General features: G+C 35.1%; 1 protein-coding gene across 11 annotated transcripts in view; it reads right to left on the reverse strand.

Moving 5' to 3' along the window:
• dip2ca (disco-interacting protein 2 homolog Ca) overlaps positions 1–17,884 on the reverse strand; it is a 222,912-nt gene that overhangs the window by 96,922 nt on the left and 108,106 nt on the right. For 10 of the 11 annotated variants that reach the window (XM_069190995.1, XM_015354823.2, XM_069190997.1 and 7 more), the window contains exon 2: positions 8,994–9,065. The exons of the other annotated variant lie outside the window; for it this stretch is intronic. In XM_069190995.1, the coding sequence (XP_069047096.1) occupies positions 8,994–9,065 (72 nt within the window). The remainder of the gene's footprint in view (positions 1–8,993; positions 9,066–17,884) is intronic. 11 annotated transcript variants of the gene reach the window in all.

Below are 17,884 nucleotides of genomic sequence, written 5' to 3' on the forward strand. Positions count from 1 at the left end.
TTAGGTGCACTTAAAACAGAGTAATGTGTGCTGAATCTAAAACTATTCAGTTAAACGTCCATGTGGAAATTCACACTTTATAAAGGAAAAACATTAGATCAGGGAATCATTAGGAATGTTTAACAACACAAATACAAGACAAACTTTAGAAATGGAGCACAAATGTTCTTTTTCAGTAAGCCTGGTGCATGATATGAACCTCCCTTTTTAATTCGTTACCACCAACAAAAAAGCTACAAGAAAGGTAATTTACTGCCTGCTACTTAGTGGCCCTAACATCAAACACCGTATTACAGCAAAACTAGATTCAGAGGAATGTAACCAGTCAGATGCAAGAACAGATGAGGTTCTTTCTGAAGATAAAAAAAAACAGGCCTGAAAAACAGAACAGCTGGAAAGAAGTGTGCGCAAACTGAGACCTCTTGAAAACAGCTGCTTCGAATCAATACCATTTTTATATATCTTATTCCTGCTTGTATGTTTCTTTCAAGGCACCCAGTGGTAGTTTTGCCTCATTATACTTGCACTTTTAATGTCTGCTTGCCTCCACTGTTCCCAAATTCTGAAGCCTACACCCCACACCACTTAATAGCGCGAACAAGGCTTTTCAGTGTCATGCTTCGCATCACCCACAAACAAGCATTATTCCTGGCTAAGCTGCTTTTATCGAGTCATTAACCATTATTGCTATTACCCTTCTGTTCCGCCACAGCAATTTGTGTGTCACAGGGATGGCGAGGCCTTGCACCTCCCATCAGCCCTCGATGTTTAATGGACATGTATTAAGTTCCGAAGCTGATACTCTTGGGTACACAACGGGACTTGCTGAATGCTTCTTTTTTAATATCACAGGCACTATGTAACACATTATGCAAACAATAAGGGGAAAATAAAAGCTGGAAGGGGCTTTTACCCTCTCGTGTTGCCGACATACTGAAAGGTGGCCAACATCATCCTTTAAGAGCTATTCTACTATCTTAAAATGGTCAATTCTTGAACGAGAACGGCAACCCAGAAATCACTCTGCACTCTCTGTAGGCTCTGAAAAAATAATCAAACAGCCACGATGTGGGCACTACAGCAGCATTCCAAAGTCCTCCTAATTTTTTTTTCTCTTGCTTCCTGTGTGACACTCTAAGCATCTTGCATTAATTTAATTTATACTTTGGAAAAGAAAATCCTGAATCCTTCAATGTAGATCAGAAAAGGGGACTACTCTGAGCTGGTTGTACAGTAGGACTAGAAAAACCATGTGTTTACTTCAACAGAATGTTTTGGGTGAAATATGTACCTGTAGCTGTACTTCAAATGTGTACCTCTTTAGCTTTAAAAAAGTGAAACATTGTACGAGACAATGCAAGACACAAAATGCCACCGTCCTTCCACATTCCACTTCTATAAAGAAAGCAGGACTGTAGAAGTTTAAAACATTAACAGGGTATGAAAGTTAAGTAGAACAAATTAATTTTAAAAAATATGCTTTACTGTATCTTTTATAAATTGATATGAAAATTTACCTTGATCTTATGATAGTCTTCCAGAATGCTATTGCTCTGTATGTTGTATGCCTCAGCCGTTTGATTTCTGACAAATGCTAACAGAATTTGTGAGAAAGCCAATGCAGTTCAGCCAAAGTTTATTCCAACTAAGTAAAGACAGAGGAAGCATTGTATGTCGGTAATTGCACTTGGGTATATTGAAGTTACATATATTAAAATCTGCAAATGCCTTTTCCTCACTAAATACAGTTTAAAACATATTTTAAAGATCTTCTGTCAAAACAGAACTGAATTGAATACAAGCCTGGAAAATTCAAACAATCGCGGAAAAAGTTTGTTTTTTGGCTATCGATTTCTCCTTCTGTGAGTGGCTGTGCAAAATAATTCCATCAAAAACCACTGTGAATGATACTGCAGTATATACACTATACAGTACCTACACATATTTATAGTGAGTTATGCTTTAGAAAAGTTTCTTGTACTTTCATTTTTTTTTATTAAACCCAAGTGAATTTCTATCTCACAAAAATGTTTTTGTAATGTTGTTTAGAACTTTCTCACCTCTTAATCCCTCTCACAGTACATCTCCTCAGTAAAGACAATAATAGTGCTGTGTCAATAGTGATTTGGAAATCTCATTACATAACTCATTTACTTGAATTACTCCTTTCTTTAAGCAGCTCCATCCAGATCCTCTATCTTCTACTCTGTATTTTTAAGATAATGTAAAAAATGCCGCTATATTATTTTCAAATCTGGAATTAAATCAAATTTGAAAGCAGTTGCAAGCTTTGACAAAAGCTTTGTTTCACAGTGGGGTGAAAGGAGAGAAACCACAAAGGAGTGTTCAGAGAGAGAATCATACATCTGCCCATGATGTGGGAATATGCTACTAGGGTAAATGGAAGAAGCTGTTATTGAATCTGCCAGAGGTGTACTGAAAACTGGTAGATATGCATAAAATGTACGGACACTACTGTTAATATACCATATATATGGAATTATAGTGTTCTGAAATGTAAATGATATAATGGCGCAAGAAAGAAATTATAATTTGAAATTCCTTGCGTCAAATACAAGATAGAAAATGCTGATTTTCATCTATAGTCAAATACTGTATATTTTGTTATTTAAGAAAATCATAATCATGGAAGAGATCCGAACAGCAGAGGGGAGAAGCTAAATACAGATACCCTGAAGTGCCCTAAGGCAAAAAAAAACAAAACAAAGTTAGTGTCATAGCCAGTGGCAAAAAAACAACACATGCACATAATTTACCGGCAATACTGAATGACCTTAGCTGATGCACAAGCCAGCTAAGCCAATTTCAATTTGTCCTTATTATGGTATAAAAGAAACAACATGTTGGCAGCACAGACTTAAAATAAGGAAGGAAGACTTTTCTGTTTATTTTTTACTTAACCACAATAATATTTTAACAGCATCCTAAATTACCTTATTAAAATGTAGGAAGCTTGCAGACAGTGATACAAAACCTATATACTGTACAATGGCAAACACTTCTTCTAGACATGGAATACAGTATTTGTATTCAGCCAGCACACGGTTTGCCTAGTGATACATTTCTTATTGATTGTTAATTAGTAATTCAAGAGACCTGATTTTAGGCTCTCTCTCCTTATTCATTTCTTAGTAAGTATGTGGCAATGAATTATGAAAAAGCTACAAGACCAATATCATAATAATGTGGTTTATATGAGCATTTTTGATTATTTTAAAATTATATTTATTCAAAATAAAATAACGCATTCAAAACTATTGTATAATGCAACAATAATATAGTATACTTCACATACAGCGTAACTGAATACTGGCCTATCTAGCCTGTCTGATAGTTAGCTAATTGATCCAAGGATCTCATCCAACTGTTTAATCAAAAAAGACTGAATAATAGCTACAACAATATGATCTTGTTCCATAATCCCACAACCATTTGTACTAAAAAGTACTTTCTGTTCTCATTTTAAAAACAAGGTCCCATGTAGTTTCCATGTATGTCCTCTGATTTTGTGACTGAGTTGACTTGGGCAGGACCTTTAAGGATCCTGAATACTTGGAACAAATTATAACCACAAAAACACTCTATCACAGTTACTACTGTTATTAAGTAAAACTGGACTTTATTCAGTTGCGGCTCTCTGCCAGGGTGCCAGGCTACAGCTGGTCAGTATCATCTTCTATTGCAAGAAATGGAAAAACAGACAAGATTTGTTTTTTCTTCAAGTGACACAGTGCCTCATAATCCAGGATTACAATACAGTTGGCTATCTTCAATGCCTAGCACAGAAAAAGGGCAGACAAAAGCACAGCAGTAGATCACCTTGGCCTAGTAAATATCTTAAGGTCTGTTACAGGTGACAAAGCAAAGAAGTGGTTACCATTACTATGAGAATGCAAGACATTCCATATGCCTTCATTTTCATAAAGCAGCCTTCTGGGAATCCAGAGGGAACGGACGATACAGAAGGTAGATAAACCTGTTAAGAAGTAGGAAGACTAAACAACAGAAGACTGGGAACCATTTTCTAAAAAGCAACACTGCGAGCATGATGCTGAACACAGTCTACTACGCAGCACAAATGCCCTTGAATAGTGACAGAAAGAGAGGTTACCAAACTAAAATTACTTATTAGCATGCAAAGGAAACCCTTTTATTAATGAAGCATGGCCAGATACTCAAGGGGTGAAGTTATTTTAAGAACACTGCTTAAATACTGTAAGGGAAATTAAATCAATCTCAGAAGCTGGGCATTTTTCAGCTCTCTGTAAAATGATTGCTTGCAAGTTTGTACCTACACAAAAGCTCAGTTTCCAACAAGCAATTAATTAGTGACAAGAAAGTTTACATGAAACTAATAACATATCCCCATAAACTTTGAGGTTATGGTTAAACAATACCAACTTTAATACATGTAGGTTTCAATGTTTATCAGAGACCACAGTGTTTTAAACAGCACTATGGAAGTCCAATCTCGTCTTTTAAACACTTAGGTGCCTCAAGAAAGTTGCTTAACTCCACTCTTATTATATTATAGCCTTGGTCATACCATTCAATCTAACAAAAATACCTTTTCCACTTAAGTGTTTCAAGGAAATACTTTTATTTTTTAACAACAAATTCAGACCATTCTTAATGAAAATCAATAATTTTGTGCTGTGACAAAATGTAAAGCTCATAATATGAGAGTTGCTGGATGGTATCTAGTGTAAATATTGCTATTCTTTAAACTGACTGTTTCATGTCACATGATAAGTCATTTCCTCAGATACCCAGTTTTCAGCTAATTGTGACACACTGATCAATTAAAGCAGTTGTCTCAAACTCTATTCCTTTGGGGTTTAGTGTGTTCTGTTCTTTGTTCCAACCTACTTGCTTTGACTAATTACTTAATTAACTGCATATTTATAACAATTCAAAAAGCTCCAAGGCATCTTGAGGGTAACTATAGATTTGAGGAAGTTAATATTTTGATTTACTTGTTTAATTATTTCGGTTTAATACTTAGATTGGACCGAAATCCAGAAGACACTAGACCCTCCAAGAAATAGGTTTGAGACCTCGTCATTAAAGCAGAACTGCAACACTATTTTATATTTTGGGGTTAGAAAACTGATGAGGGTATTTCAAACTACAATAAAAGGAAAATGTATGTACACAGTAAATGTGTAAAACTTCATTCATATCACAAAATAGACCAAATTTCCAGGTACACTGTATGTGAAGCACCATATTCTGTCACTCAGAACGAGGCAACAAAACCTCCGGCGAGGTGAAGTGGCCCTATTACATTGTAAACAAGCAGGCTTGTGAATACATCTCTTTTAATCCAATAGAAATATTGCTCTCGACTCCGAAACGGTTTTGCCAATAAATGGAACTTACTTGTTAACTGTGTGTGTAGATCACATTGGAAATCTTTCTGCGATAAATATTTGCTGCTGAACTTGTTTCTGTTAGCTCGTACACAAGCAGGAAGGGCCACATCACGTCACAATTCTCGCAAACTCTCACTCTCGTCCGTGGCAGGACCAGTGGTTTGCGACAACATGGCGACTTATAGTACTTTCACAAAGTTCAGCATTTTGTGCTTCATTCAAAATCTGTAACTGTTTTCTATACTGTCAATGAAGTTGTTTTGTTTTCGCGATTTAACAACCAGTCTGAGAAATTGGGACTGAAGTTCCCTTCAAAGCCTCCACCTTCTAGTTCTTTTCAATAGTCATAATTAATGTAACAATATAATTATAATATAATATATAATTGGTATTAGTCTATTTTCTTTCCTGTCAATCTGCAGTGCTGCTCTATTAAAATCAGTTACACACCTATGATGATTTAAGAATCTGTACCAGAACAGCTAGTCCACAGGCTCTTCATCCTGGAGGGCTTTTCATTATACCATGGACATGATTTGATCTGATTCAACTTTTCATAAAATTGGTCTATATTACTACTGCCTCCAGGTCTTTATTCAATGAGGATAACAAGTTACAGTACCAAATCCCAGATGACCATGACCCTCCAGGACCAGGAGGGAATATCCCTGCTGTAAGAAATTTCAAAATGCCAGCAAAGGGGAAAAGATTCTTTTTCAGGCTCTTCTTTCCAAAATTAGTCCTAGATAATTATTTCTTTTTGCTTTCAACAAGAATTAGGAAATGTACACTGTTAATCATTTTAGTTCACCATGACAATCCCCCAGAACATGCAGTGTCAAGACATCACAATAAAAGCCCCACTACCTCAAAACACTAATGACTATAGAGTTTGATCTGTGCTCTGAATGAGCACCTTAACAGGTTGAACTACAACAGAACAGAATGAATATTTAAAATAAAAGTGAAATCTTACCTAGCAACACAACATGAAATTATATGAATTAGGGCTAAAACCCAGTATAACAATCCACCATTACTGGATGTATTAGATGTAGTCTGAAAGTATGTTCCTGCAATAGCTAACTATTGTTAGCTAACACTGACTAACATCATAAATTTGGTGATTAAGAAGAAAAAAACAATAATGCTAAAATACAATTTATGTTAAAATAAAAACGGCAATTAAACAATAATAAAAATATTTAAAATTAGGACTACACAAATATATATAGGAGAAGAAACCATATGAATTCTCCACTTCATATTTTAAACACTCACTTCTCTAAATCACCTCCTGCCTTCTACATGTGGAGTCAGAAATTCCATAACCTTCACATATTTCCAATCTTTGACTTCATTTGAACCTTAACCACTCCTGGTCATCCTGGAACACGTCTTTCTTAGCTGAATCTAGGAAGTTGCAACAGTTTCTTAAAATACTATTGCCATTAAGAAAAAAGTAAATAATTTTACCTCTCACAAAATATTCATTTTTCTATAAGCTTGTTTTGGTTGATATTTAAGACTCCCAATACTACCAGGCTGTGATGAAGTCAGTGATGAAGACTGTGACAGGCTGACAGTTGTGCTCCTGATTGAAACTTTGGAATGGGGAAATAATCTATGATAGAGTTCCTTTTTTATACTGCTATCTGATATTTTTGTATTCTTTATGGGGGTTGATGCACTTTGATGCAGCAATAAACGTGGGAGTACCTAAGATACTGTAAGTGCAAAGGTAAATTGTAGATACTGTACATTACATCACAATACCTACCATTCAACATTAGCTCCACAGTAATAGATTATACTGTCTTTCATTTTTCTATAATTAGTTTCCATTAATTCTGAGAGTTTGCTAAACTGATTTTGATAAATCAATGATTGATAAATACATACCATACCATCACATAAGAAACAATTGGTTCCATCTTATCTGAAATACCTTATGATATTAAGACCACTAAACATTTTTGTGTAAATTCAACTTAAAAAACAATTTTACATCAGCAGCTTTAGAATGCCTGTTTGGACGAATTAACTTCCCACTGCAGATTAATTACAGCAGTCAACTACTGTTAAAATGTCGATTACGTACATTAAAATCTCTTAAGTTACATAGTACGTGAATACCAATAATTTCGGTCATTTAAAATGAAGGGGGAAACACAAGTGGACTTTAATGCTCAAAATGAAGACTTTTAAAGGTAAGATAAGTTACAGCAAATGTCAGCAAAAACTAAAAAGTATAAAATGAAATATATTGATTGTGTAACTATTCAGACCCATTAACTCATTAGCTGATGGAAGCAATTACAAATGCAAGTCTCAACCAACACTGCACACTGTACAATGGTACATTATAGATCAGTCTAATGTTTCCCGATTCTATGTGCAGATTTTCTCAACCTTTCTGAAGGTGTTCTTGCTCTTTCAAAGCTTTTGCTTGCTCCAGCAGCTCTGTTTGGCGGAACAGCCTGATCTAGGCAGTGTTTGGATGGTACAGTGCAACTTCCATTCCATGATGCCTGATACCTGGCCTCTTCTACCTTAATCACTCATTTAACTAATTCTAGTAAAGTGGATCTAAGTCAGTATTTCAGGTAGGTCCACTACATGCAATATACTGTAGATCCTCTTCAAAAGTGTTTCAGCTTGGATTGTCACTTTGGACAGAACAGGAATCAATCATCAGAAAGCCATCTCATGTGGATAACTGTAAAGTGTGCTGTATTTGAAAACAAACACAAAAATGTATTTTTGAAAAAAAAAGAAATCAGGTCAACTGTCAATACAAATAACTCTGAAGAGCAGCTGTCATGTGTACTATATCTTAAAAAAATAATTCCCTGCCTTTTTATAAACCTTGCCACAACTGAACTCCAAACTTCATTCTAAAGATGCCTTTGGCAGGCAGTCTGCCGTTCCCTTTCTGCCTCATAGTCAACATGACTTTAACTTCACAGTGAAGGGAAGCTTCCCTCTGTGCTGGCAGTGGACACCTGACCTTTCACTCAGCACATTCATTCCCAGCTTGGCACCCCAGTTCCTAAGCCCACAATACAGAGACCTGACATCCTACAGCACTTAGGTGGAGAATAAATTAATTGAAACCAGATCGCTCTTTAATGCCCCTTTCAGCAAACCAGTCAGTTCAAAATGGCACTTAAATGCATTTTTTATTACCTGCACAAAAGGATTAGAAACCAAGCAGAAGACTGGGGAGCTAAATCTAATAACAGAAATGCATTGTTTGTGCTGCTGTAATGAGATGGAAAAATGAATATGTAAAAAAAATAATGGCATACCCACTGCTGTGTTGTGTCTTGCAAGCAAATGCTTTATTAAAGCTTGCTAGAGAATAGTACAAAAATGAGCTTTCATCACTCGTCTCGCAGTCTTTTAAATACATAAATAATGTTGTGGGGGCAAAAATGCCATCTGTTGTACAAGACAACAATCCACTGATGTTTGGAAAACGTTTCATCAAGTTGCCTCACTTGCTTTACACTGCATAAATTGGAGCCCTGTAGCGGAGATTACTTCAGACCTTCGAGTATAGGAAACCCAGTAAGGGAGTTCTCTCTACGTTACCTGCTGGCTGTGGGAGGTAGGCCCCAATTAATTTTGATCTCTTCTTTTCATAGCCTTTCTGTGTGATGTCACCTGCCAAAGAAAGGATAGCCCCATTAGTGATCGTCAGCAAACAGACAAACTGAAGAGTGGTTGTGTGCCATTACTGACTGAATATTAATCGCTGTGTTAAAATCTGTCAGGTCAACAGATTATAAAACACTGGAGTTACGTTAAAAGTAAATTTTCGTGCTATTTATTTATTTTTTTCAGAACAACACATAGACTGCTCCAGCAAGGTGAAAGAAAAAAGAATGGGAAATAGGGAGTTTTTTCTTACTTTATTTCTCACCAAATACAGTAACAAAAAATAAAGCCTGAATTAAACACATTGGCTATGATTTACATAACAAAGCCATGTCAGTAACAGCTGACACAAGGCATTGCCTATCAAGGCTCCATCATTGTGTCAGAAATTGGGATGGAATTCAGTGAAAGGCAGATGGAGAAAAACACAGAGAACATCACAACAGAGACATTTCTCTACAAATGACAAATATAGGAAAAAATGCCTTAAGACGTATGACTTTGACTCAGGAGAAGCAGTTAAGGAGAGAAGTGTCAGAGAGTATTAGCCACACTTTCTGAGTAGGAGCTCAAAGCTAACGCAAGACTAAGCCTTTGGAATTCCCTTCATTAATCAAAGGTGTTTATTCTAAACTAGGAGTGAAATGGAAAGCAAAACAAGGATGGGGTTATAATGAGAGGATCAGAACTTTAAAATAAAATGGGGGTTCATGGAATGGTACAATTTTCAGGTAATCCTTTAAAATGAATGAGGGTATGATTTACTAGGCTTTTAGAAACCTAAAAACAATTAGTCCAGAAAAATGTAAGATCTGGAAAAACCTGCATGTAGTACACAGTAGTTTGTAGAATTTAATTTTCGTGAGAATCCTTATTGGAAGGTCACAAACAAAAAAATGAAAACTATTGTATATACTGTACAGCAAAAAAACTAATACAGAGGGAATATTATTTTCAATATCAAATGATAAATCAACAAGTATAAAAAATAGAACACATGCATTATTTCTGATATATTATTACTGACACCAATTATAAACTATTCTACAACTTTGTCTTAGTATAACTACTAAAAGTCCAAAACATAGTCTGATCTGATGCAGACATCCTATAAAAACAGATGCACTAACAAACATATTACATTATTTCCCTTTCAATCTGGTGATGGAACAACCATTTCACAACACAGTGACTGAAAACTGCAAAAAGTATGAATGCTCAAGAAAATATTACCAGCAGTCTTGTTTTTATAAAAAAGGGCTATGTTCACAACTTGTTTTTTTGCATGTTTTTATCTCAAGCTTTTTACATGGATAGAAGATTCAAAGTGATAGATTTGTTCATACTATTTCTTCAAAGATGGTCTATGTATTTGGAAATCTGTGCCTCTGTTTATGGTTTATGGTACTTTATTATTATTATTATTATTATTATTATATTATTATTATTAGCAGCAGCAGCAGCAGCGACTACTGTTGTTATTATTAACTTGAGACTGAGTATGACCAGACAAAACATTACCAAGATTGACATGGTGGCAATCAATGTAATATTAGCAGAACTCAAAGGATTTTGTAGCAGTCCTGCCATGTTAAGGTGGGTTTTGCCACAGAAATGATATAAGTAAAAGTAGTGACAGTCCTTATACACACAGTTCCTCAGATGTGTGCTGTCTGCCGTTCAGTGCTTTTCTAACAACGCTGTTATAGAAAGGTACTGTACCAGGCAGTGAGTTTTATTAAATACTATCACTCAAGGCTGTGCAAATGATTCTTTGAACAACAATTACACCAGTTCCCCAGGAAGCCAAAAAGGAGTCTCACTGAAAACGAACAAATGAAAAACAAAAACAAATGATGCGTACAAGTCAAACAGATTTTTAACGCTAAACCCAAGTGCTATCAGGCATGCCTATGTCCTCCTCTGAGCTTTTGTCATGGCTGTGTAGTGGCACTTTGGATTCTTCGAATCCCCATGCCAATGTTAAACCCAGCCGCTAGAAAAAGGAAATGAGCTTTCGATGGCAGAAGAAGAGAGGCAAGTCCACAAGGTGCTAATTATTCTTTACAGCAGGAGTTCTCTATCCCTGACGTGACAGAATATGTCCCAACACAACAGGGATTCATAAACATATGAATATTTAAACACATTCAGAACAACTGTCAAGCGATGCTGTCATTGGAATCTGCTGTACATGTCTATAGCGACAAGCACAGAATACAGATCTCAGCTTACCACTGCACCACAGAGGCACTGGCTTACAAAAGGCCACAAGACATTCGGAAGGATACCCTCGTACGTAGCAAAAATGTAATTTTCAAACTTGCAGATGAGAAAAAAAGAAATTCCTAGTAAGCGCAAAGCTGAATTCTTTTGTTATGTCTGATTGTTTGGAACAGGAATGGCTTTACAGTAAAGGGTGTATTTTAAGCCAAAATGTAAGAAAAATAAAATACTCTGACATCATATACATTTTTATAAAATGTACGAATTAAGGTAAACAAAACATTATACCACTTTCATTCCACCACAATATTTTAAATCAAAAGAATCATAATCATGATATTTAGAAAAGTATTAATATATATGGCTGCGATTCTTTGATTTGATTAGAATAAAATCACATTTGTATATTTTTGTTACACAGAATGAAAGTCAGAGTCTTGAAGGCCAGAAATTGCAATTAACAGATACATATTCATAAATTATTATCTAAGAAATCTGCTTCTAATGGTTATTTAGTTTCCTTGGAATTTTTAAATTCAAGGCTGCATTGTGGAGATTAAACTCAGTGCTATATATGTTGCTTGACATTTGGGATACGGATAAAATGAAGCTCTTTATAAAGACTGAGTATGATTCATGTCTTCCCTCCTACACTGAGACACTGTACAGTCATTCCTCCAGCATTTTCCTTGTACAAAAAAAACCATCAAATTTCCCAATGCCCCTTTCTGCACAGACACTTAAATTAGGCCTTTGGAGTTCACCTTTTCTGTTCTGATAGAGGGCCGAGTACTGCTGAGAAACCAATACAACCTAAAATGTGAACAGAGTTTTAGACTGCTAAAAATATTAACAGTGCATCATGTTATTTGACATGAACATAATGAAAAGGTAATAATGTTTGACCAGGACTGAGCATGTCATGCTTTACTGCAATTCATAGGTACAGAAAGTGGACAAGACATCACTTAATACAGTGTTAAGCCAAAACATGAGGTCAGTATAGCCTGTATGACCAAAAGCAGAGAGTCTACCAGAACCCGGAATTCTGCAGGAGGGATGTGAGGGACCACTTCTTCTACGAGGAAGTCGGTCAAATCATGCCTTGTGGACAATGTCATCTCAGACGTCATTCCAGAATAGCGCACAAATGCTCACTTGGGTTTAGATCCGGTAACTGAGAAGGCCATGACATATGGATAACATCAGTGTCATCCTCATCAAACCACTTGTGCTCTGTGGATGGGGGATTTTCATCCTGACAGACAGGACTTCAGATTGAAAACACTGCAATGTGGGGCGAAGATGATCTCTCTGCCATTAAGTATTGGTTAGCACCATGTTTTCTAAGGGAATGGATGTAACCAAACCGTACCAGGAAAATGCACCCCACAACATTACTGTGTCTCTCTCAAATGACTTCACCATGTTGTATGGCAACACATGCAGAAAGGCTGTAAGTACTGTCGTCCAGAACGGTTTCTCGTCTAGTATAGAAATGAGGTTCAGTTTCCTGATAAACACTGCAACACACATAAACAGAGGAAGCACTAGTAAAACAAGACTGATTGCTTTTTTAATGAGTACGACTTTTGAAAATATTATTTTGGCAGGCCAGTATATTAGTTCTATTTATATATTAAGCATTGCTCACTAGTACGTTATTTCAGTTCTTTGTCTGAATACAAAGTGAAGTGCAGTACACTGTACGTGACAGAGCAGAAGAAATGAAAAGGAAAAAAAAAACATGTGTAAATGTTGTGACACTAATGGCACTGCACTGTTTCTGAAAAAGAACATTAATGCTCAAAATCTGTATTGCATGCAAACTACATTTTTCCACCTTGTGTTCTGTTAAGAAACAATAACTTTTTTTTTTGGTACACAGTGAACAGACACCTTTATTTGCCATAGTTTAGCACAATACCTTAAGAATAGTGTAATTTAAGAAATATGGGAAATTTTAAGTAAAGACTGAAATTATTGTGACATTCTTGACATTCTTGAACACTGGAAATGCTGGTCCTGACTTACACAGGAGGGTAGACTGAAGCACAACTTTCCATTTATGAATGGTTACCAGAGGCTTTTTCAGTACACTACACAGGCCCCATCATACAGGATTGTGGGAGTTTCAAACAAGCTACTGTATAGGCCTTATTGTTGAATCTGAAAATCTGTTTTTTTTTAATGAAATAGCATGATAAGAACCTTGGGTTAATCACCTAATGGCATCCAAATAATTTAGACAGGCCAAAAAGAACCTTTCATATGTCCTTAACATTAGGATACTTTTAATAAAGAATAAAAACTCAAACATAATCAACTGCTAAACCACCATGGCTACCTGCCAGCTCTATAAAAAGATTAAACATTTTGTGCTCAACCAATATAAAGAAAAGCTTGGTGTCTGGAATCTCTGCTCTGAGCACAAAAGAAATGTTTATATAATATCTCTATTGCCACCACAGGTTACTTCAAACTAAACACAATCAGCTTTACCAGAGAAGTTCTTACACTTGGTCTCAGAGTTTATTTTAAGAGAATGTGATGAGAAATGTGTAAAATAAAATATGTACCATTTCCATGTTCGGACTTTGGCAGCACAGTCCCTCCCCATTTTGCATCTTTCAGGCTTATATGGTAATCCTAGAGTATAGTAAATGCACAGAGGATAATATTGTGTTGTAATGTGTTATGTCAACAAGTATTTAAATCTGACACTGCCCGCAAATTAAAATACCAAAGACTCTGACTTATTTTAAAAAGAACATGGTTTTCAAACACCTTGATCACTAAAGGATATTTAGCCTGCCTTTTAGAAACTGACACTATGTACATGTAAGGGCGCTTGGGCCCACAGGATCTAATATTAAATCACTTTTGACATTGCTTTGGCACCATGAATGCTGCCAAGTGGAGTTTCTACTTTTCAGTATATATAAAACCAATATACTGTAGGTACAATATTTCTTTCAGATACAGCTCATTTAAAGAGTGAGTTGTCAGCTTCTAGAAAGTGCAGAATTATATGTCACCATATGTTTCTGCAGCTGTTTTAGTAACATGCCTATAATTGATCTTTTCAGTGCTCAAATCCTGACAAGTTTTGAAACTTAAAATGTTCTAAATCGACTGTGATCGCATAGGTGCCACATCTACATTCAACACAATGGGGTGTCCTTCAATATGTTGTCTGTCCAATGTCACTCAGACACCTTGAGAAATATTTGGCTAAAACGTCCTTATGCGATGGATGAACATCTTTTTTTCTTCACCGGACCTTGTATGTCGGCTGATGTCTTAAGAAAGCATAGTGAATTACAAGTCAAGAAACCTGAAAAATGTAAAGAATATTTATAAGGATGTAAAATGCTGTAGCAAAACAGAGATGTAAATTGATATACTTTCCATAACAGTACATTAGGAAATTCTATTACCTTTTACTGATGCTTGTTGTGGTACTGTATATTCTCCCATATGAGGAATGAGTGTTTAAATTTGTATGGATTTTTAGAAATATTACGTTATTTTTAGGATGGAAAACAAATTTCCTTCACAGGATAAGTAAGACAGGTAAGAGAATTCAAGTATCAAATGCAGCAGTTCATAAACTGTAATAGTAAAAGTAAAGGGGTTAATCGAATGTTAGAAAGACCATAATTCTACTGCACTGCACTGTAATCTCCATTTTTCCATTCTGGGAGTGGTTCCATGTTATCCTGATATAACATCTGACCTGGTGGCCCATTAAAAAAGTGGTAACTACTAAAGCCAACACTTGAATTAAAACTAAAGTAAAGCACAGTAACACTGAGATGGCATTCTCAAATGTTTATAACTTACAGGCTCTAAGTCTGCTATGATCATATTTTAGATGCCACATTTTCCAAATCCCCTTGAGAAATATTAGTAGAAAGATTATTACCTCAGTGAAAATGCAATGAATTATTTTTAGTTATATTTAAAGCTCTTTTTAAATTATGAGTTATTATGTATCAACATGGAAAAAAATCATCACATTTTTTAGATGCGAGACTGCGAGACAACGTTTTAAGTTGCAAATCTTAAAGTTGCATGACTCACAGTAGGTTTGGAAAATAAAGTTATTCAAAGTTTTGAAAAAAACCTTAAGACATATTCAGAATTTTAAAAATGTTTTTTTAGTATGCCATAGAAAGAAATATTGCAGAACTGCAAACCCTGCTATTCATATACAGTACCATTTTTTCCTTTTATTATATAACCACAAACAGGGGCTAAAAGCACTGTAGAGTCAATTAAAACAGCAATAATACCACAAAATTACAGGACACAGGACTGTAATTGCTAAAGAATAACTACCTCTGTACTCATTTACAGGATCACTTTCAAAGCTTTTTGCTAAACAGAAAAATCAGTTCATTTTTTTTCCAGATAACACGTTTTCATTCTAGATCTGCACCCTTGAATGTTTAAATTTTGAGAAAACTGGGATCATTTTATTTTATTTACTGTTTTTTAATGTGTGTAGGCATGGTATGTACTAAGCAGATATGCATGACATTCCTCTTTTATACAAGACAGGCTTCGCAAAAACATAAGCATAGGGAATATTTTAATACGTTTTCTATTACAGCTAAAAAATGCTTCTATTTTTACTTATGTTCCTAAAACAAATAAGAAAACAGTTATGAAAGCATATTTAACCTTACATGGCATTCAAGAGAATTTGTGTCAACCTGCTAATATTCTTTTTCCAGTGCAAAAAAAGCTGTGAAAATATTTAAACACTGAATTGTCAAGAATGGAAAATTGTTAACAGTAATGATTAACAACGCATGAGAGGCCTCATAAATGTGACACAGCAGAAAAGGAGGTTTCAGCAGCTTACAATTCTCAATACACAAGTCTGAACTTGCACTACTTGAAACAAGAAAAAGAGAAAACAAGACATTGTCCCTGGGGTGAAGACTTGATGACTTTACAATACTTACTACATATGTCATTTTCAGCCTCAAGAAAAGCTCTTGCAACTTGCTAATGCTATAGCCTCTCATGGAAAGTAGCACAAGTGATTAGCATTTGCAGAACTGAAGCACATGTATCAATATGAATTTCTAGTTACCGATATTTGTATTTTCCTGCACTGAAAAACTGCATTTTGTTTCTCAAAATAAGTTTGAAGTCCTCTGCTATGTCCAATCAGCAAAACCTGACAATACCGTCCAATACTAGCGAAAATATTGCAAAGTAAAGTGTTTCTCAATATACTCTTATGTTTAAACAATTACCGTTCAAACCTGTACATCAAAAGACTGCAAAGCCCATATAAGATGAAGATTTAAGATTATCATCATCCATCATCTGTAGACAACAAAATGTTTTCAATATGGATGTCTCATGATGTCATTGTTTAATGGTATTAGTTTACAGTTTCCATACAGTTTTCCCTACAAGAATAATCTTGACAAGATTACAAGCAAAACCATTACTTCCTTTCATAGTATTCATAATATTTTTGCAAAACAATTAAAAGTCAGCAAGCTAAAGACAGTCAAGAAACTCCGAAATAGTTGTTTTTTCAAGGAACTCCTCCAGATTAAATCAATGTAGGACAACAATGCCCTAGTAAAAGTTAGACATTTATTACTTTTCATTAAAAAGGACAATTTATTAGAAATGGGATAAGAGTTCATTTCCTGCGCCCTTTTATTTATTTAAATTCTCACATCATTTGACAATCAGACAAAAAAATGGGCTAATTCCTGCATCCAATTTGTTTTTCAACAATATCATTAACAACTGGAAGTACAACTAAACAATTTGAGTGCAAATGCCAATATGTGAAAACGACAGAGTATTAAAGAACATTTTTAAACAAAGGAATTATAAAATATCATACAGGCAAACACAAATTAGTTTTTGCAATATTATTTTAAACATATATTGAAAAATAAAATCTTGTATCTCCCACACTACCTAAATTCTCACTCAATCTAAGCATAAACCAACTGATTTAATAGCACACTGAATTACGAGTCATTGAAGGAATCTACACACATGATAGTAGGTTATATATCTTGAGTGGTATCACATGAACATGGTAATTCTGACCCCAAGGTCAAATAATGTCAGGGAACAGAACTGGGCTCATATTAAGTAAAGTATTATAATTATACAGATCATAGGCTTTATATCTATCCTAAAGCAGCATACTCACACACATATATTTATATTTATATACATATATATATTTGTTAATCAGCACACCCATTTTTTGGAACAACAATTCCACACACACTTTAACCGAATTTATGATTAACAAGGTACAGTGACTACTGTATAATGACACTGGATGTATGGGAAGCTGAAAAACTTTATTCTTTTTGTATCTTATTCCTGACTTACAGGTCAAAACCATACTTACTTGACATATCCAGTAAGATGGTGAGATGGTGATCCTGTTGGGTTTGGCCTTTCATTAATTTTAAAGCTACAGTTTGTTTCTTTCTTTGGTCTAAAACTTCATTCCTAACTTGAACACCAGGCTTGGGAATAGCTTTTCAGATCCCAATGAAACAGCAGTTATCTCCACTCCTCCAAGAGGGGGAAAAATA

The sequence above is a fragment of the Lepisosteus oculatus genome, chromosome 6 (genome assembly GCF_040954835.1).
Source record: "Lepisosteus oculatus isolate fLepOcu1 chromosome 6, fLepOcu1.hap2, whole genome shotgun sequence".
Taxonomy (NCBI): Eukaryota; Metazoa; Chordata; class Actinopteri; order Semionotiformes; family Lepisosteidae; genus Lepisosteus; species Lepisosteus oculatus.